The 23,326-nt window shown below is 33.4% G+C and overlaps 1 protein-coding gene across 1 annotated transcript; it reads right to left on the bottom strand.

Moving 5' to 3' along the window:
* Positions 1-9,762: 9,762 nt before the first annotated feature.
* Positions 9,763-13,833, bottom strand: LOC133178949 (protein starmaker-like). The gene is made up of 3 exons (XM_061313604.1): positions 13,638-13,833; positions 10,290-13,178; positions 9,763-10,066 (listed from the first exon to the last, which is right to left on the bottom strand). The coding sequence occupies exons 1-2, from the start codon at positions 13,696-13,698 to the stop codon at positions 10,318-10,320; spliced, it is 2,922 nt and encodes a 973-aa protein (XP_061169588.1). The 5' UTR covers positions 13,699-13,833; the 3' UTR covers positions 9,763-10,066; positions 10,290-10,317.
* Between the last annotated feature and the right edge of the window lie 9,493 nt (positions 13,834-23,326).

Here is a 23,326-nt window from a genome sequence, read left to right as displayed (position 1 = left end):
AATTTCTTTAAAACTTAAGCGTGGGATGGTTGTAAATTTACAAATTCGAGTAAGTGTGTTCACTTTTAAAGCGCCAGTCGAAGAGCTTATGACTAAATTATTTATTGTTTGTAATTAACTCTGTTCATATCTTAATTTACTGACCACGTAAATTATACATACAAGTTATTTTAGCTAAGTAAATAGCAATTAGTTTCAATTAAAAATTGTAATTTGGTGGTTTGTCGGTATATATAATCATCAATCAAAATTTCCTTTCGATGGATTTAAATTTTCATCAATAAATTATGAATCATTAATTATTCGGGGATTAATAGTACCGGCGGTTTTTGCCTATATCGGTAATATTGTGTCGATCACCCTGTTTAAAATGATCGATTGGTAACCTAGCGCACTACCAATTGACACTAAGCTCAATTTTTTTTTGCGAATTCTTTCGCTTCAATTCTTTCGTGTTGCTTATTTTTTGAAAGAAAGAAAAATTCTTAAATTCTAAACATCCCCCTTTTGCATTCATTGTACATTATCACTACATTTTATATTAAAATATCCAGGTGCTGGACCCTCGGAAATAAATTATATAAATGCAATGATTAGAACAGCACCACATTTATTCAAACGTCATTAAAAAGATATACTTCAGAGACTTAAGTTTGAAAGAAAGGTCAATATTTATTAAGGAATTAAATTTACCATCTAAAAGTTTTCGGGAGTAAAGAGAAGTGTATAGGGCTCTTTTTTATTCCCAGAAATATAAGGTTTTCCTGTCTTTTTTTAATAGGTTTGAATATTAATATTTAATTTGAATTCGAGGGAAAACAACATCCTACACCTGTTCCTTCACCTTGGATGCTTTTATGTAATCTTTTCATTAAAAGGGGCGCCGTATTTCTGTAGAGTTTGTCAATTTATTCATAGAAAAGTTAAATATATATAGAAATAAAAAAAATAATTCATGGAATTTGTTTTAACTTTGTACGCAATAAAAACGTGATCCTGGTAAATGACAGCTTTGAATTATTTTAAACGTTTATAGTATATCTCTAATCAGCTTTAAGGTATCCAGATAACAAATATAGGCAAGGCACAAGTGAAAAAGTCATTAATATTCCTTCGTGTCACGACAATCATTATATGTTTTTCAAACGAATTTCATAATTACAATTTATACATAGTTTGTTAAGACAGGGTGTTGCATTCGTAAGAAGGACATGAATAATGTCTCATAATTTCCCAGTTAGAACAAATTCTTGTCTTGTAAACATCGTTAATTTTATTGACATAGTTACTCACATAAGAAACAGCTTTCTAAAATGAACAATTTTAATTTAAATATGATTCTAGCGCAGAAAAATGAAGTTTTATTTTCAGAGTACTTATGGATGGATGAAACGGTACAATATCATACCGATATTTTATTAAAGTATATTATATACGGCATTTTTAATATACACGTACCTCAATCTGTCAATATACGAGGTTTGTCCATGAAGTTCGTGGACAAATGTCGTAATTTTCTTAACAATGACCGCACTGGCAAACCGACATTGCGCTAGATTTATATCAACGTCATTGATAAAGATGTCCTATTTTCATCAAATAACAAGTGGTTTTCAACTTCTTGTACTGTCTCCAAAAATGTACCCACCGTTGTAAAAAATCGTATATACCAATTTCAAATCAATGAACAAAATATATTACAATAATTTCAAGTTGTTTCATTAAATATTTTGTCTTTGACATCGTTTTAACCATATTAAAACATAATTTTATGACTGGACGCTGTGCCGTTCGGATGGCCGACGTCACTTTTTCTGTCAATTTTTGAAACACATTTCTTGCGGTTTTTTTCTTAATATTGTTACTACCTGCATAGTAAGCGATACTAAAGAAATCAGAATATCAGAAAACGACGATAGCCGCTTTATTTCGACACATTTAATTTTCATTAAGCTTTGACTTACTTTAAAAAGAAAATAATAATTTTACCTAGAACACTTTATTTCAAAGTTTAAGGCATTTTAACCCTGGGCCGTGCAAACTATCTGTGACCTTTAAAGACCGCGATTTTTTCAAAGATATGAAGTTCAAACAATCAAATTCAAACTATTTTGTCTTGGATTTTCATGACAAATACTTAGGTATACAATAAGTAGATTAGGACAATTCATTTTGACAAAACCGTCATTGTCCACAAACTTTATGGACAACCCTCGTATTTGATAGAAAAATATTGTGTTTTCAGAATTAAAAAGTTGGAATATAAGGAGCAGTGATCGATCTAAATATCTTTAAACAATACAATTTTGTGAAGAGGGCATAAAACATGGAACCCTGGAAATTCCAGAGGTGGGATCAGGTGCCTAGGAATAGAGGAAGACGTTTTTAACTTTTGTTTCTATTTACATCTTATCAGAAATCAACAAATTTAGAAATCGAGACAAGTTCGACATATATGTACAAACTGTTTCCAAGACTAGTGTTGTTTACTATGACGCAAAAGCCCAAACCTACAGAGTACGGAAAAAAACTGGGAATTGATCTACAGAGCGGAGCGAAACTTAGAGATCATTTAAATTCTTTCCTTCTATCCCACCTTGTATCTTTAGATTTGATATTTTGGTCATGTATTGTTTGGCACTGTTGCTTTTGTAAAATACCATGGTTACCAACATCTGACCTTTCAATGTGATCTTTTCAAAATAGTTCAGCATATTTTGAGATAATTGAGAGGTAAGTCTGTTTTTAGCATGTGCATTGTTTGTCATAAGACAGTATGAAAAATACCAGCATTACAGTCCACTTGACCTTTGGCCTACTTTTCAGTATGAAAAATACCAGCATTACAATCCACTTTACCTTGACCTTTGGCCTACTTTTCAGTAATACGCAAAACGGTTAATTCATCTTACGTTTTCTGCATTTTGAGACTCAGGGCTTCAAGAACTATCATATATCTTGCATGTTTATGTGCACATGAAACTACTTTTAAACTGTATGATATACAGTTACCCACATGAATACAATGAAAAAACATCGGGATCGGTATAACGAAATGGATCATACTTCAATTTCTTACTAGTTATGAATCGAATTAAACAACGAATGAAAAGAATGCTTAAGTAATTAACTGTATATTGATTTCAATTTATTTATTCATTTTAGCTCTGAGGGTTGACGAATCCCATCTTTATTTGATTATCATTTGATAAATATGATTGATTGATTGATATGTTGTTTTACGTCCCGTTTCACTCATATAGAGACGTCACCATATACCGGTGAAGAGCTTCAAATTTAGACCTTTACTCGGCACTCAGGGTCATTGAAGGTTCTTTATCGTGCCAACGCCTACCGTGACACGGGGCCTCGGTTTTTAAGGTCTCAACCGAAAGACCTGCAACTTTCACTTCAAAGTGCCGAGGGCTTGGAACAGTTGCTACCCATTTTTTTAATTGACTTAGGTCAGTCGCGGCCGTGATTTGAACACAAATGAGACAATTGTGGAATTGTAAGACACATGACCTGGACTAGCTGCAATAATGTAGCCCTCTCCGATTTTTTTTAATCTGATATTTTCAGGAGAGGGCTACAATTCCACTGCATCTCCGTAATGGTGCAAATATATTTTTTAGATACGGGCGACTGCAGGCAAAATAAATTGTTTTTGCATTCAACTTACTTCCAATGAGACGGAATTTTTATTCACTATCAACATCATAGCCCTTTATACGCGAAGACCAAGTAAAATAAATCTGCGTGTTTACCAGTCGTTCTCCTCAGCAGCCATGACAGTTCTCGCGTGATGCACTGAGACTTGCGCTTGAAATTTAGAATCACTTGATAAAGTAAATGTCGGTGTTGATAAATGTTTGTGTTGTATGATATCACTAAACATCGATAAATAATAGCATTCCATGGGATATTTTTTCATAAACAGTGATATTTATGCTTAAAATAAGGGAAATCCTCAACTATCCGCTCCCCTAGATCCCGTATTCTCATTGGTTGTCCCAAAATAAAATCGATCAAGGTCAGTAAACATGGCGGATAAATTCAAGTTGTGATGTTGACATACACGAAAAATAACCGATATACGGATTGTTCTGTATATTTTTGGATCAGTTCATGTCTTGCATAACTACATTTTATGAGTTCAGGTAAGATATGTTAATAAAATACCCACTTACTGATAATTTGAGCCGAAATCTGTGCGGTAGTGAATCACTCCCGCACTTGCACCATTACGGAGATCCTAAGGAGTTGTAGCCCTCTCCCCAAAAAAAAAAAAAAAAAAAAAAAAAAATCGGAGAGGGCTACATTATTGCAGCTAGACCTGGACGCATTAAATGTCAATCGCCATTTACATGAATAGTTGTATGCGATATCTAACTGTATTTGGAGTGCTAATGGTGAAATGCCAATTAATGACAGGTCGTCAGCTAAAGAGGAGATATCTAGTATCCCAGTATTTGGGCTACCCAACTGTAGATCACGAATGAGATCATTAATGAAAACAAGGTATAAAAAGGTCGATAGTACTCCACCTTGTCTGACACCTTAGTTAACAGGAAAACAATTGAGCTTAGTGTATTCTGGTGACATCGGTTGATAAGAGACCATAATCTACCAGTAATGCCAATATAATTTAAGCATAAGACCAGGCCACCATACCGTGTCAAATGCTTTGCTAGTATCAAGAAAACCCACGTACACATTACTACCTTGATCCAAGTTATGTATAATTGCTTCTTGGAGATTAAACGACGCTGTCAGACAACCTTAATCTTTCTGGAAACCCTGTTGTTGAGCATTAGGGAAATCTTTATTGAGTAAAACATACTTGGTAATACGATTATATATAACTTTTTTAAACAGTTTAAAAAAGCAAGGCAGTAAGGCTACAGACCTGTAACTGTTACAGGAATCTTTAGGCTTATTGCCACCTTTGTATAATGGAACCATCAGACCACGTTTCCAGTAGAGGGGGATATGACCACAGTTTACAATTGCGTTATATAATTTCAGAAGACATGAGCTAATTAAGTATTTTACCACCATGTATTATATGTTCATGTTATCAAGTCTTCTCCGGGTGCTTTCCGTAGTTTTAAAGTGCAATAGCGGTGATTATTTCCTTTAGTGTAATTTCGCCTCCTGGAATATGACTGAAATCTATCTCATTTTCGTTTGTTAGATGTTATACTTCTCCTCTATATTCTTTTTAAACTCGTTATCAAAACTGTCTTCGTCTAATGGAGTGTAAAGTTTCTTGTAGAATGAAGCAAATGTTTCTGCCACACCATGTGGATCCGTGTGAATCACACAATTTTCATCACAGATCTTAGGATATACTCTTGATGTTCTAGCCTTCCTTCATTTAGTCAACTAAAAAATGGGTAGCAACTGTTCCTTCGCCATGCGCTCGGCAATTTGAAGTGAAAGTTGTGGGTAATTCGGATGAGACCTTAAAAACCGAGACCCCGTGTCACGGCAGGCGTTGGCACGATAAAGAACCCTCACTGCTCAATGGCCCTAAATGCCGAGTAAAGGTCAAAATTTGAAGCCCTTCACCGGTATATGGTGACGTCTCTATATGAGTGAAAAATTCTCGAACGGGGCATAAAACAACATACAATCAATGTCTGTCTAAAACGGTTGACAAACACATGGTAGATGAGATAATACCACGTAAATTCCATGTCATCAGAACAACCATGAAAAATAGTAAAACAATGCTTGATAAGTACATAATATTACTGAAATATCTGAAGGACATTTACGTTTGCGGTCATGAGAGATCGATGAAATTTTGGCTTAAATAACATCGGGTGAGTTATATTTACACCTTTGTGTTCAAAAAAGTTTGCAATGCCTGCTCTTGACGATTCTTTAGCTATGCCCGATAAGTAGTATCTGGCTGACTTTCGATAGGTAACACCAATAAAAATGTCATCCTTATGTTTAGACGGTGCTTCCGAATTACGTTTGTCACTTAACGTAATGACGCATGATTCTCCGTTATAATCGACTAATCTGTAGTTCGCCGGTCCTCGAGATCCGCCTATGTTTGTCTATGTCTGTGTTATTTGGTTATCGAGTCGCAAAACCTATGACTGAATTGCACCGTGGCGGGGAGAAACCGTTACTAACAAGGGTACTGTAAGAGGCACACGACGGGGAATTTCTAATTGTATGAGATGGAGAGGAATGCTGGTTTTTACAAAGCGTCTTATTATTTGCATGCAAGTCTCGCATCTCCTCCGTAATATTTTGGATTGAGGGTTGCAGTGATGGTGATGCGCTTGATAGATGAGGATGTGGAGGAGAAGAATGAACCATCTGCGCAGGATTACTACCCTCCCCCCCCCCTTGCTGTACCCCTCAGATTTGTGCTTGTTGACAGTGCTCGCGTAGGATTTACAGGGACTTATGCGAACTTTTGAAAGTCTCTTTAATTCGTCACTTGTTTTGGTTCTGTATAACTGATAATCCATATGATCTGACTCTACATGTTTGAAATTGTCAGACGTGAGCTTTTGAAAAGAGTCATATTTGGAGAACCTTGACATTGTTTCTGCTTTAAGGCGGTCATATTCGGAACGAAGCTGTTCGCATTCTGATCGAGGCGATTGAAGATCAGAGCTCAGGGATTCAATAGTCTTTTCTCTAGATTGAACAACACTCCCTAAATTCGCGATTCGCTGTACTAGGGTATGCATAATTGTTTTAAGTTCCACTGCCATGATTTTTGACAAGTCAGTTCCACAAAATGAACACTTATTTTTGTCGAATATTTCATTAATACAAGATTTTTCTCCTTGTATAAACATATATAATGTGTAACAGTCTTTAGCATATTTTGCTGTGCTAGAACTGCTTTTTGTGGTTTTTCTATTAATCATCTATTAATCATCTCGATACCAACAAATAGTACTTTCATCATTTGAACACAGATCTAGTAGTTTGTTTATGTAAATTTCTTTCGGTAAATTGTACAGCTGACTAGATTGTCAATTTTAGTTTGATTTAGAATAATATTGCTTTCATTGTCTGCAAATACTTCTAATGCTGAAGCGTCTGGCGACTTTTGAAATTCTGAGTGGCTGAACATGCTAGGTTGACTCTCGTAGGGAGTACTCACGGTTTGTGATGTAAACAACGCTGCAAATTCAACATTTTCTATTGAATTATCACAATTCAGCAAGTCTGTCAGAAAACCATCACTACGGACACGTACTGTACCAATTTCTTGGCCAGAATTGTTCTTTGTGAGTCACTGTCAGAACTTTTTCACTAACTGAAATGTTCGGTCCGCCTCTATTGGCCACCATTTTTTGTTCTTGTTTCCCAATTAGAACAAGTTCTTGTCCTGTAAACATCGTTAATTTTATTGACATTGTTACTCATATAAGAAACAACTTTCTAAAATGAACAATTTTAATTTAAATACGATTCTAGCGCAAAAAATGAGGTTTTATTTTCAGAGTTGTTATGAATGGAACCATAGCGATATTTCATAATGTATACGGCATTTTTTAATATACACGTACCTCAATCTGTCAATATACGAGGTTTATCCATAAAGTTCGTGGACAAATGAGGTAATTTTCTTAACAATGACCGCAGTGGCAATCCGACGTGTGCTAGATTTATAACAACGTCAATTCATTTGGACAAAACCGTCATTGTCCACGAACTTTATGGACAACCCTCGTATTTGATAGAAAAATGTTGTGTTTTCAGAATTAAAAAGTTGGAATATAACGAACAGTGTTCGATCTATAAAAAAATATCTGTAAACAATACAATTTTGTGAAGAGGGCATAAAACATGGACCCCTGGAAATTTCAGAGGTGGGATCAGATGTCTAGGAGTAGAGAAAGACGTTATAACTTTTGTTTCTATTAACATCTAATAAGAAATCAACAAATTTAGAAATCGAGACAAGTTCGACATACAAACTGTTTCCAAGACTAGTGTTGTTTACTATGACACAAAAGCCCAAACCTACAGAGTACGGGGGAAAAAACTGGGAATTGATCTACAGAGCAGAGAGAAACTTACGGATCACTTAACTCGGCGTATTTTGCATATAGTTCATTCATTTATTAAGACTTCGAACGATAGAATAGCGTTTATCATATTTATCACGGTAGCTCATTCGGTAGAATCGAATCTAAATGAATGTTGTTCATTTATGAACGTCGCCGATATCTTTTTTTATGGATGTGAAGGCCATAGCAAGAAACCTCTTTTCATCTCGAAGTTTCTGAATACAAACTATTTCATGACAATACAAAAAAAAACGTCGGCTAATAAAATAGCACAATTAGTACCCATTGGAATTCCAACAGGTCGTTGGAATACCTGGTTTCAACACTTTATATATGTTGTCAGTGAGGAATTCAAGTTATATGTTGGTAAACTTTTCCCAAGTACCATGAGATTTGGTTTAACAACATACTTAGCACATGTTTTACACGAGGAATTTAACTCTTGTGTTTCTATCTATTTCTTCACAACTCTAATGTGTTTCTTGTTTGTTTTTTTTTTAAATCAAGATAATATGATTAAAAAAATTACTGGTGCAATTTTGTACAGCCTAGATGTGATAACTATACGCTCAGGGGTATATTTACCTGTCTGCAATAAGTCAGGTAACAGTCCCCCGTGAGTAGTTTTCAAATTAGGTTTACTTCTGCTTATTCAAGATCACTTCATCTATTATGAATACAGTTATGTTTTTTCTACTGGTTTTAAGTAAGGAACTTCAGAGTCTTTTGGATATTAGTGATAACTTTCATTTGGATTTAGATTCGAATAATGGTTTCCTGGTGCCATTTTTCAAATTGCCCAAGAAAAGCAAAAAATTCTACAGAAAACGCAACCAAAAAGTAAATGTTTAGGTTGCCTCTTCTTATAATAGTACCAGGAAAGTTAACTACAACTTCACCAATAAAGGACTATCCCTGTGTACAAATTTGTAACCAATTATGTTTGGACTTCTCGCTTTGCCCTCCTGGAATGAAGACAAGATAGTGAGAGAACATATTTTTGCACCAATATGGCTGCAGTATCAGTGACATAGCATAAAATCCTATGTAGACAACTAATTAATCTTGCTTAAATTTCAGTTTTAATTTTGACCAAGGTAGTTTAATGTTAGAGAGAAAGAGAGAAGAGAAACGTTCTTGTTTTAATACTAATGTTGTAGTTTTGAAGACGGTTTACCATTTCAGACTCGACATTCATTGTTTACTAAGTATGACCCTGTGCTCATCATCATATCCTTTCATTGATATTGATAGTTGTAATAATTATACACATAGTTACTAAACCATTAAGCTTAGGCTTGGCATGTACGAAGTTATTTTGAATCAGCAAAAATCCTTTGTTCGAGGTGTACAATATGTACTAACCACATTTTCAACATTCTGCAGAAATATGCGGCGCTTTTCTCTTTTAAAAAATGACAGGATTGTATTGAGCTAATTTTAAATAATATTTAAGTTTGATCTTTCTTTAGCTGCCTCAGAAGGCCGGGGGAAAGGGTTGCAAATTAATTAACGTTTATAGTACAAAAGCAATATTCATACATTAAATTCTTAAAATGCGCCAGAAGACGGTTTTTGATACCCTTTTTTAATTTAAATTGAAAAGCTTGAACATGGTGTGGGAGAGCAACGCAATCATGCATATGTCCTCTGCATTAATTTTTTTCCAATCTTGTAAATACAACTGATAAAGAAATCCAAAACATACTTTTAAAGAATTTTACTCTGAATTGAATAATGAATATTAACAATGAAATATATCACAGCATTATAAGTTAAACACAAATAAAAATGAAGACGAGAAACAAAAGAATAGTGAGCATTTGGTAGGATTGTCTCAACGGAAAAAGAAGGGGTATTGGGGCTTATGTTTAGTAGATCAGTGTCGCCGCCAGCAGCTGCACATCACATATGAAACAGTATCTCCCGAGTCACAATTTTCCACTTCCACGTTCTTGTGTTTCAAAGGTAGCAAGTTTGGGACTCAAGTTCTTTGGATTTTCAGAAATCTGAAAACAAATATAGAATGTTATACAATAATGAATGTTTTGAAAGAGTTCTTAAACTTTTAAAATGAAAAATCGATCCCTGAATAAAATAACTTAAGTCTTTGGTGTTCCTACTTAAGATGTGAAAGTAGACATATTTTACATTTAATCGTTTAAATAAGACACAGGTAGCTCTAGCTTTGAATGCTTTTCATCTTTAAATACATTGTTAATTTGTACTTACGTGGGGAAAGATGTGTCAGGTGAAGGAATCAGTAGTCATAGTCGTCATAATCCTCCCCTTCTATCACCTGCACTGAATTATCATTTTTCACTTCCACTGCGTAATCGTAGTCCTCTTCACTTTTATGATCTTTACCTTTTTTGTCGACTTCTTTTTCATCTGAATAATCAACCTTATCAATTTCATCTTTTCGTTCACTTATGGCATCAACTGCATCATCATTTTCATCAGCGGGATCACTTCTGTCACTCTCACTATAATTCTTACTATCAACAGTATCATCTGTGCTATCATTTTCATCGTCGGTTTCTGTTCTTTCAGATTTATTTTCATTGGAATTATCAGTGTTGCTGTTCTCGTCATTAACTTCATTGTCATCACCTTCAGCTCTGCTGTTACTTTCATCAACATCTTTACCGTCGTCGATATCATAATTATCAGCCACGCTACTTTTGTCATCAGCTTTACTATCATCTACATCGTCACCCATGCTTGCGGTTTCGTCATCAATATCTTTGCTATCAACCTTGCTCATGTTATCGGCATCCGCTTTGCTATTATTTTCGTCGACAACTTTACTGTTTTTGGCTTCGTCCTCATCAACCTTGCTACTGTTTTCTTCATCTGCTTTACTATTGTCGATGTCACTGTTATCATTTATGCGTTTATCTTCTTCGTCTCTGTCATTTATGTCCTTGACGTTGCTTTTATTTTCGTCATCAGTTTTGCTATCAGCACTGTCAGCTTTGCTATTATTATCATCATCAGCTTTACTGTCATCATTATCGTCATCGTTGTTTTCATTGTCGGCTTTGCTATTATTATCTTCGGTATCAGCAATGCTTTTGTTTTCGTCAACTTCATTCTCAGCTTTACTATCGTCGACATCATTTATATTTTCTTCTTCCATTTTACTTTCATCACCATCAGGAGTTATGTTTTCAATGCTGCTGGCTTCGCTTTTATTGTCATCCCTGTCATCAACTTCATCGCCATCTACCTTGCTCTTGTTTTCATCATCGGCTCTACTGTTATTAATATCGTCACCTTCTGTTGGACTTTTGTTTTCATCGTCAGCTTTGCTATCATCATTTTCTTCAGTATCAGCGATGCTTTTGTTTTCGTCACTAACCTCACTCGCATCATCAACCTCAGGCATACTGTTATTTTCAACACTATTATCTGTGCTCTCATCGGTATCTTCTGCGTTCTCCTTGCTGTTATTTGGATCGAGTGATTTACTGTTATCGATATCATCAGTGTCAATTTTGCTATTGCTTTCTTCATCATTAGCTTGACTGTCAGCCAAGCTGTTTGTTTCATCACCGTCAATTTTGCTCGCGTTTTCTTCGTCATTAGCTTTACTGTCATCCACACTGTTTATTTCATCAATTTTACTTTTGTTGTCTTCATCAGCTTGACCGTCAGCCATGCTGTTTGTTTCATCATTACCGTCAATTTTGCTCGCGTTTTCTTCATCATTAGCTTCACTGTCATCAATACTGTTTATTTCATCAATTTGACTTTTGTTGTCTTCATCATTAGCTTGACTGTCAGCCATGCTGTTTGTTTCATCATCAATTTCAATTTTGCTATTGTTTTCTTCATCATTATCTTGACTGTCAGCCTCTAGAATGCTTTTGTTTTCATCAAAATCATTACTCTTATCGATGTCAACATCGTCAGGTATGCTATCATTTCCCTCATTAGTTTTACTATCATCAGTATCTTTGCTGTCGTCATCAATTTGACTCTTGTCATTGTTATTGCCGTCAACATTGCTACTATAGTCATCGTTAACTGAACTAACATTGTTATCGTCAACGTCTTCAATGCTCTTCTTTTCATCATCTCCTATACTGTCATTAACATCATCAGCCTTGCTGTTGACATCTTCCTCATCCTTACTATTGGTTTCATCAATAAGTTGACTGTCATTGGTATCATCACCAAAACTTTTGTTTTCTTCATCGGCAGCTGTACTGTCATCTACTTGATCACCATCTGCTTTGCTATTATTTTCTTCATTGGCTTTGCTATCAACGTTATTATCATCGTCAGCTTTACTGTTTTGTTCGTCATCAGAATTTCTTTCAACATCATCGCCGTCGGCACTGTTGTCGTCAGTTGTACTAGCAACGTCAGTATTGTCGTTTTCCTTGCTCTTGTTTTCTTCATTGGTTTTACTGTCATTTTTCTCATCAACCTTATTTTCTTCTGATTGGTTTGTAAATTCGTCATCGGCTGACCTGTCATCACCATTAACATAAACTATACTATTGTTTTCTTCATCAGTCTGACTTTCATTGGCTTCAGATCCTTCATCAATGCCATTATTTTTGTTGTCGGATGCTGTTACAACATCATCACTCTCAGTGCTGTCATACATTTTGACAGCTAGACTGGCAAAATCATGATCGATGTCGTCCTTGCTGTTGTTTTCGTCTCCAGCTTCTCCAACATAGACATCGTCGTTTGCCTTGCTCTTGTTTTCATCATCAGCTTCATCTTTTAGTTCTGTGTTTTCGTCATCACTGTCTGTAGTGTTGTCGTCCTCTCTATCGTCATTAGTAGAACCAACCTGGATATCTTCTGTACTTTGGTTTTCATCGTCGCCTATGAGTGAAAGTTCTCCCGACTGTATACCATTGTCATTATTTTTGTCACTCTCGTCATCCTGTTCATCTTCGTGACTTCTAGATTTAAGTATTTCTTGGTTTTCGTCATCTTCTTCTTTAGTATTGTCTTTCTCTTCACCACTCTTTTGCGTATCTCCATTCTCTCCTTCATCAATTCCGGATTGATTTTCATCTTTTTCCTTTGTTTGTTCTTCGTCATTATCTTCCAATTCTGAATTGTTTTCTGGTTGATCGTCGTGAACTCCGATACCTAAACAAAGAGAGTTATATTAAGAACAAGAATAATGTCTTACATTTTGATTTTTGCAATAACACTGCAGGCGCGATATTCAGGCGTCCTTTCGTCTGGTGACATAGGATTTTTGAAATGATTAATGCGTTGAATAAAGAGAAGAGCAAACCAAGTGGTTCTCAAGAGCATCGTCAGTTAAATCTTGATAGAGTTTCGTTTTTGATGCAAAAAACTTTTGTTGTGCCCCCGAAATATTTATTATAGATCATTCTATGTCCGTGGACTTTTATTAGAACGTTCCAAAATTTTAAATAACGTAATTGACAAACCGGAGAAAGACATTTTAACTTAATTTAAGCTGCATTACAATTTCGTATATATGAAACGGAAAAGAATGAATTTATCAATTCAAATTAAAAGCCAAAAAATGTGAGTTTATATACAAGTCTTTTGCAATAGGATGGAAAAAAAACTTACTGGCACAATATCCAGTGGCAATAATAGTCATCAAAGCAAGCAACAAGAACAGAGGCTTCATTGTGAAAATTAAAGTTCACTATTAAAACTCCTCAGTATAGATAATGGACTAGATTGCTTCTCTTTGTCGCTTATTTTCTGGAGACCAGCTCCAGTCAAAGATAATTCACAACTGAGCGATAACATAGACATTTGAGGTTTTATACCTGTGAAATAACACGACTTGATCTGTCAAACGCTATAAAATGACAAAGGCTTAGGTGTATGTAAAATCATCATCATTTGCATATTCAATTAAAACACTCTCATTGCATTTCATAAAGAGAATATATTTTATACATACTTTGGCTAACCACATGTCATGCCTTTACGAGAATACTTACACACACCTGAAATTGATCAGAATAGAACGCGCTGCAAATTTACATTGCTTGAATTGCATTACATACATTTTAATGCTTTACAACTTCTTAATGTCATATTAATAACTTTTAATTAGAATTAAAATTTACAACTTCATGTTTTGTACGTCTTGAAGCGTAGAGTATGATATTACATTATTTAATACAATATGGTTACCGGATATAAAATGTAAATCATCCTTAAATCCTAGATTGGAGATCCCTTATTTATACATGTCTGTTTCCTGTAGGCTCAATCAATACAAAATTCGTGATTTTAAAAAAAAAGTTACTTATCAGTATATACTGATAAGTATAATAAGTAACAGTTTGGAATCTAAGTTATGCAAATCGTTTAAAGTGAACAGTTCGAGTACCTCCGTTTAAAAAGAGAACGATGAGATATGCCGAAAGTTTATGTATCATCTTAATTTAAATAAATGCATTTACTCTTCGTCATGATTTTTATGACTGTAGTGACCAAAACCATGTCATCACACTTAAATATAGCTTGTGTACATTTCGTATTGCATGTACTACATGTGTTTGTCCATAATTGATAATATTCGAATCAAATTCTCCGTAAAGTAAAATTCTATGAACATTCCAATAATATGATCTACCTCCTTCATAATATAATTAAATGCCCTGCCACCACCTGAGCCCTCTACCTTGTACATGTTAACATAACAAAGAAAAGGTATGTTGCACTCTGCAACTATTTTGACTTTATTAATTAACCCCAATTTAGATCACAATAAATGAATACGTAGCATGACCCTATTAAAAAGAACTGACATTCTTTTCTTTCGGTTTTCTAATTTCAGAACTTTTATTGTTTTTTCCAGAAGGAAGAATTTTAATACATGCTACACATGTAATTAAATGTATAAGTCGACGTACAACCATCCTGAAATGTGTTTTTATACTGCTTTGATACAATTCTTTATAACACATTTCAGAATCACAGTCAAATTAAATCTTTGATTTCATCACCCTATTAATCATTCTGACAATCTAATTTCCTGCACATATTTGTCTTTTTTGAATTCCCGACATCTCTCAACGATCCTTGTTTTAAAAATATACATTATACGTTATGCATGTTTTTTATACGAATGTTTTTTTTCAAATATTTTTTTCTCTCAATCTTAATTGATTCAAAATGGGAACTATATCCAATCTCATAGAAATTAGATTTTTTCGTTGAATACATTAAATCTTCATTCTATTCTATTTTTTTTTTTACCATCATTTTGACCTTTCGTGAGTTTTTATACAGAAATAGTTATATTAACGAATGTTATTCATAATTATGGATGTTAACTTAGCCACATGTCATTTACTTGACTTTATGTTGATGACGGTTTTGCTTAAATCCATGTGATTAAAAAACGATTGAATACTGGTATATTGCAGTCATATACAATGAACACACACGCGAACATTAATTACAAGTCCACTTCTTGACGTCATAATTATGAGGTTATGTCACGTGCTCTCGTTAATATTTAATTCACTGAAGCAAGAACGTAGTTCGTGATAATACTTTAGAATAAGTGATCAAAAAACAACTTCCTACCTAAAAACTATATTTACATGTATGTTTTTTGCATGTCCAGTAGATTTTGAACCGTATCGATTCTCAATCAACGAATTTTAGATAAACAAATGTCAATAGGAGGTAAAATTAAGAAGACAATTCTTTGTACATTGAAAGCTTTGTACTCAAATAAACCTTTCACTTACCTTTAACGATTAATTATCAAACATAAATAATCTTTTCAATCAAATTATTTCTAGCTTTCGATCGGGGCTTGAATTATTATCTTGAAAAGTCATAAAAGCTGTTTAACAAATTCTGTGACATTGCTATTAGGTAAGCTGAAGAAACTGTTTATACAGTATTGGCATATAGATACTTCGGAAAACTATTTTATCTTTTTTTGGCGTGATTTACTATTAATTAACAAATTATTCGCATTACCCAATATGTACAATATAATTACATGTATTTCCGCACTAATAAGTTGAAGGGGAAAATTGTTATAATATTTCACAAAGATTGCAAAGAGTTATGGGATAAAAACGTGTACTGCATATGATTGAACTATAATCTATATATTTCAAAACTATTAACTCGAATTAATGCTGCATGAGAAAGCATTCGGACTTAGAGGGGACCTAGGGGGCGCACACCCATTCCCTTAATTTCCAAATTTTATGTTACATATGTATAAATATAAAAACTGACAAAATATTAAAATGTGCATATTAAAATATATTGTAATAGAAAAATTAATAATTCTAAGTATCGGTTTTCGATTTCGACATACGGAGTTGCTGTGATTACTAAAACAGACAGTTCTTTCAAAACGCTACTCCTCCTACAGTTTTGGTCTGATTCGAATGATACAAGTAGACTTTACTACGATACATAATTCTAAATCGATGTTATGACAAATGGTGTTGCATAGTTTCTAAACATAACAATTTCTGTGAAATTCTTTCAAAAGTTATTCCATTTTGGTTCAATTTCAGTCCATTTGTTTTTATTTAAACAATAGAATAAATAGAAATTTCTGCGAAATTCTTTCAAAACTTTATTCCTACAGTTGCGGTCAGATTTCAGTGAGACTTGGTACACAAGTAGACTGCACTAAGATACATCTTTCTTTTTAGTGAACACCAGTTAGAGCTACAGTCTCGTCAAATACTCTGGTTTTTCATTCGTAAGATATCATAATTAAGATGAAAATAAATATTAAATGTCTAATTGAAGTGATTATAAGACACAGAAATTAAATGATTTTTTTGTCACATGCACAGGAAAGTTATTCTGACTCGGAATGCGTGCATTATTATTATTTTTTTTGGACTACATGTATATATTTCTTAAGTTATTTGTAAATCTACTGATTTTTACAAATATGAAAATACAAGCATTGAGGCGAGAGCGTCATCAGACATGATAGGGGGGAGGGGGTTCACGTGACTCAAATCTATGAATTTAAGATGGGCTCAAATCATAGCTCAATGACGAACAGATAAGTTTGAATAGAAAGAAATTTTCTGTTGAGAAATTTTGCTAAATTTGATTATTGATACTAAAGTGTGATTTTATAGAAAGGTATAACGACACCTAATAGACTATGTAGGCTAATTATACGAACACATCACTAGAATGCTTCAGGGACCAGGATTCACCCTACTGGGGCCTTAAAAATGCATTCCCCTAGCTAAAACTCCTTGATCCGCCACTGGAAATATTTTAAACATACTACATGTACTGGCATGAACACTGGCGTTGTGACAATGAACGAGCCTTTAAATGACACAAACATCTCCATGGACAAAAATTACCTAAGTATTTTATATATATATATATATATATATATATATATATATATATATATATATATAAAAGAACGAAGAAAGAACATTTTCGGCAAAATACTACCAACGATGGCTTATAAAGTTTTCTGGTGTCATCAAACCCTGGAAAATTATATCAATTTAAATAAAATGATCGATTGGCTTGGTCTCAGATAAACCAAATCATTAGCAACCAGTCAACGAAGATGAATGTAAAATCTTGTTCATTAAGGGTTTCATGAAGTATTTTCCTTTTCATATATATATTAACGAGAACATATGGATCATTGTTTTTTACTAGTTACAATGTATATGGGTTTTTAACACAATTTGCATCAGAAAAAGGTGCGGTGATCATTCAACAAGGCGTGAGATTAAATAGCCGCTCCTGACACATGTAATTATCACAGCCTGCTACAAAATCATTGTTCTCCAGTAATTTATGTTTGTTGCTAATTGTTAACCTGCTGATTTAGTTGACTTTTTGTCTATATAATTTATGTTGGTTCGTGTAAAATGGGATATATTTAAGAAAAAGTTTTGGTATTTGGTCCTTAGACAAAAAAGTCTATCAATTATATTTTTTCCCTTACTGGCCTGCGTGATGTCTTGATTGTTAACAGAATGTCGAGGTAGAATCTTCAATGTTATCATGAAGTACACACACATCTCTTTCGTTAATTCTTGAATTTTTTCACTATTCTGGTAGATATGATAATCATGGAAATAGGTTGAATGCTTAATTCCCTTGAGTAGAAAAGAAAATTTCCAAAAATGTAATTTACTAGGAATTTAATGAATGACTTTCTTAATTTCATTCTTTGGCGAGAATGGTGGAACAAGAGTCATGAGTTTGATAATTTTAGTAAAGAATTAAGTACCAGTATTGTAATCATGCACACTCTTTGCCTGTTAGATCCCATGAGTAAAGGAAAAGAATGGTGTAATGTATTTTCAATGTTTGACCAACTTACCCAACTCAGTTTCAGAACCTTGAGCTCGAAGGCGGACTGTTCATCATAAACATTGAAGTAATTTGTATGCTAAATGAGTAGAGAAGTTTTTTTTTTTCAATAATTTAAAGTATTTTTAATATATGACCAACTTAGCCCCACCCTAAGGCCTGAAACCGGACCCAGAGGCCATGAATTTTTCAATTATGCTAAAATTTATGTTGTATGTAATAAATACACATATAGTTTATGCAAATAAAAAATAATCATATTGTAATCAGTTTGCCTACTAGATGTTCATGAGTAACGAAGATTTCATAAGATATATATTACTATCTTAGCCCTACCCAGAAGCCTGAACCAGGGGTCTTGAATTTCACACTTTTGGTAGAGGATATTTTGATCTTGCTAAAGCAGAGAAAAAGTTTTTCATAGATTTTGTAATTTTTTACTGTATGAGCATTTTGATCCCGTCCTGGAGGAATTACCACCTGGGGCCTCTGTCGAAAATTGCGAGGCTGGCGAGGCAAATAACAGCGATTTTTAACTTTTAATGATTCATGGCTAATAGTTGCATAAATCATGACAGTGCCACAGTTATTAATACGCTTCATATTAAATTTAAAGTCAATTTGCTACGCAGTTTTCAAGAAGAAATAAAAAATATTCACGACGTCGGATGAAAACTAATAGCAATAGGTCACAAGTGACTTCGGTGACCAAATAAAATATAAATAACAACTATGTGAAATTTTGGGTAAAATCAATAAAATGCGACGCTGCAAGATACCTCAAAATAGCGCAAATCACAACTGAACTAGGATTGATTACTATCACAATTTCTTCTAGTGTGGACAGAGGTGGAGGAGGGGACAACGGAATGTTTCCAAAGTTGTGACAATATAGCTCTCAACGCAACTAAGTGTACATAATTATATGTGTCTAAAAATCCTGCATCCTGAGATTTGTTTACTTTCATTATTGTGTGGCCAAATCAAACTGAAAAATTTTAGCTCATCCAGTGATTTTTAAGGTATATCTTTCACAATTGATAAGTTAATGTTTGCGTGGTAAGATTTATGTAAAGATGGATACATTTTGAAAGCTGGTACAAAATCTAAATATGTATATTAATTTGGTGCTGTATTCTGACGTGTTCTGCTTAATAATTTGACATCTTAATTTATTATTAAAAGTCATAAGTAACGAATTCCTTCATTAAGCATGCAACAGAACAATCAACTTCCGGCACTTGCATGTATTGTACAGTACGTTACCTGATAAAGGCTCTTACAATTTAACATCAATTCTCTGTAAGGACCAAAATTTTACTGTAGGGCTGTGGCACATACCATGAGCGATTTTCATGAAACTTTTTCAGGTGGTTAATGCCCATACATTATGACATAATCAACATTCAAAATTAAGGTTACTACCTTGGTTGCCATGGTAATGGGCTAATATAGATTTTTGCCCCATTTACTCTCAATTCAAGCATAAAAATGCTATATACTTGATTTCATGTGGTTTAATCATCTTTATTATTTTGAGATAATTCATACATTATATGAATAGAACAAATGAAGCACTATATAACACAATAAAAAAAAATTCTACAAGTCACTGCAAATTCTTCAATTGATGGCTCAAAGATGACCAAATTCTTACATTTTGAAAATGGTCGTTTTTACCCTATATTTCAAGAAGTCTTTCAAGAAATGCAGGCAATTCAAGAAAAAATCACCTGAAATTTTAGAAACACCATAATAATCTTAGTTAACTTTTATGAAAAGTAGAGTGGGGATTTTTTTCGTTTTTGGTATTTTTAACTTCGAAAATTGGCATTTTGCCAAATAATATTTGTTTCAAAATGTTACTAGACACTGGTTGTTTTATAAAATTTCTTTTCCAAACATTTTTCTCACGAATAGATAAGACAAACGGAATGATAAGTAAATATTATTAAAGATAATAAATAAGATAAAACAAAATTAAATGAATTATAATTGTTTCTCTATGATCCTTTACAAAGGGCAGGTAACTCAAAATCTAAAGAAAATTAGCTATTCAACTTTTCACTGGAACTTATTTCAGTAAACAACATTTTCAAATACTAGATAAAAAATGGAAAAAGATAATGGATAAAAACTCTAATGATACTTTTCAACCAAAAAAATAAATAAATAAATAATAATTACTTTTTCATGCATAGGTAGGTAGATATTAATTTAGCAAGTTTGAAATTTGATAAGCTAATGTTAATTTCCTCCATTTAAATTTTGCTTGTTCCCAGATGCAAATCTTTAGATATCAATTTTATTTGGATAAAGAAATTTAGAATTATTTAGACATAAATTAACACCCCAGTAAAAATAAAACCATTAATGTATATTCTTACAATCAGAAAACATACACATATTCATGTGTTTTTGTATAATTTTATCGTTACTTTTAAAAACAATTTCTTTTCTTCAAATTATTAATCAAGCAAGAATCTACATCTAAACATTATCCAAAATGTGTATTTAGAGATAAACAAAATGTAGAAAATAACTGCTATATAGCAATTTTGTAGACAATAGAAACAGCTAGGCTTGATGTCTCCATGATCTCTCTTTACATCAGAGGTTGGCCATTATGTGGTGTTGTGTCTGACCAGTCAAGAAGAATTTTAAATCGGTTTGAAAAGTGAAACTTGAAATAATCATCTTCATCTTTTCCCCTGGAATAAAAAACATACATGTACTTTAATTAAAAATCAATTGCTTAATATCTACAGTAACTACATTTTTCATGTGATAACAAATACAAGTATATAGGCATATCTATTTTTATTAAAATGTATATAATACTAAGCTAGTAGTTAGTATTTACACCTCCAAATAAATTGCCTCAGAATTCCTGCATGTGTTCTTTAAAAAGCAGGCTTCCTATCACAGGTGCTTGGGGATGGGACCCCCCCCCCTCCCCTGCGTTCCATACCCTAAGGGTTCTCCCCGACTTTTTCTATATAAAATATTTTTCTATAACACATTCACAAAGTTTTTTTTTAAATTGACTTTAGACATAAACAAACATACAAACACATACACAAACACAGACACACCGCGGCTGGAAAGCTTACATACAGATTTTTAGGAATAAACATGATATAAAAAAATATACGAATACACAAGATATAGTAAAATAATAATGTAGATGACATAGATTTATCTATATGTTTATGTTTTCAAATATCTGGATCCAGTTGATCCATCTTCTTTTATAGTTTATACACATGAAGTTCATTGTTTTATTTATTTTTTATAAAAATTCATACTCTTGGATACTAAAAGAGAACTTTTAGTATCAGAAAGTATGAATTCTTATAAAAAGTTAGAATTAAATTATATTCTGGAATTTTTCAATTGTAATACTTTGTGAATGTGTCATAGAAATATATTTTATTAAAAAAAAGTCGGGGAGAACCCTTGGGGTACGGAACGCGGGGGAGGGGGTCCCATCCTCAAGCACCTGGTCTTCATATTTTATCGCCTTGAACGCAGACAACAATTTGTTAATTAATGAATACCGTGAATAAACCATTAATAAATACAACGTATGTAGCGCTAATTCATGATTACGCCAACCACTCCATACCCAGTGATTGCGCTAAATTTTGAATACGCCAATTTATGTACACATAAAGTATTTTCAATGTAGCCAATTGCGAGGTAAAAGTAACTGAAACAATTTACCATCACCTACTCCAAAAGCTGTCCCCATGCTCTAACAGAATCTTCTCCAAAAGAATATTGTTCAGTTAAGATACTGTCCGATGTTCAGTTCTCACGGTCAATTGCAAGGTTTTTTTTCTCCATTAGTTAATTTTGTAACTGCCTCCTGCTTCTGGTATTTAGCCTTTGTGTTGAAATAAAGATGATAAAAACACAAGAATAAAGGTTCTCTTTATGTACCGGTATCTTTTCCTCTTCTTTTTTTCAAAGCACCAGTACATCTAAAATATGTTTAAAATATTTTTTTTCAAATTAAAGAAATTCATTCTTATTGTCAATCATGAATACATACAATTACATGGGTATATTATATTTATATCTTATTAGCTGCAGTTAAATCATTCTCTATTGAGAAGCTGATGGCTCCTTTTAATACTCCCCCTCAGGGGGAGTATTAAAACGAGCCATCAACTTCTCAATAGAGAATACAGTTAAATATGTTTTGTTCTTTTACAGTGAATCTGAATTATATGACTTCTTTTTAGGCTAAAAAAATTTTTTATGTGTTTCCGTTAAGTCGACCATCTCTAATTTTTACCCACCACCTACTGGTACTACTTTATTGGCCAAATCAGATTTTAAACTATACCACTGGCGGATTTAGAGCCCCCCCCCCCTTTGTGTCCAAAATATACATCAGATTTAATAAATCAATTTTTTGGTGTGGCCTTGAGCCCCTACCCCGACACCAAACTGGTCCCTTCCCCTTTTCAAGATTCCTGGATCCGCCACTGTGTACAACGTTACCAAAAATATATGTTTTTTTTAATTACATTTTCAACAGTGAAATACTGTGATTTATTTATTGAATAAAAGTGATATTCTCTCACAGTGTGAAAGGATACCAAAATGATATTCTCTCACAGTGTGAAAGGATATCAAAGTAAGTAAAAAATAATTTCTGGCCTGTCATAAGATAGAGATAGTAACTAAGCATCTTGATAGAGCTAAAACTGCAAATTTCGTCCCAAATATGTTGCTAAAATCCATGCTATGTAATGTTTTCAATCACACAACTGCTAAGCTATGACGTCTCAACCGCTCAACTATGACGTCAAGCCTATGACACTGTTAAGAAAAGACAGAGGCAAAGGGAAAATCAAAGAAAATGTAATAAACAGAAAATCAATATTTTGTAGATGAATATGGAAATTATTTCACTCATGAGACAGGATTTTTTTTTA

This window comes from Saccostrea echinata, unplaced genomic scaffold (genome assembly GCF_033153115.1).
Source record: "Saccostrea echinata isolate AGI-Se365-2 ecotype Australia unplaced genomic scaffold, CSIRO_AGI_Sech_v1 ptg000001l, whole genome shotgun sequence".
Classification (NCBI taxonomy): domain Eukaryota; kingdom Metazoa; phylum Mollusca; class Bivalvia; order Ostreida; family Ostreidae; genus Saccostrea; species Saccostrea echinata.
Note: the sequence above shows the minus strand (reverse complement) of the source record. Positions and strands in the feature narration are given on the sequence as shown.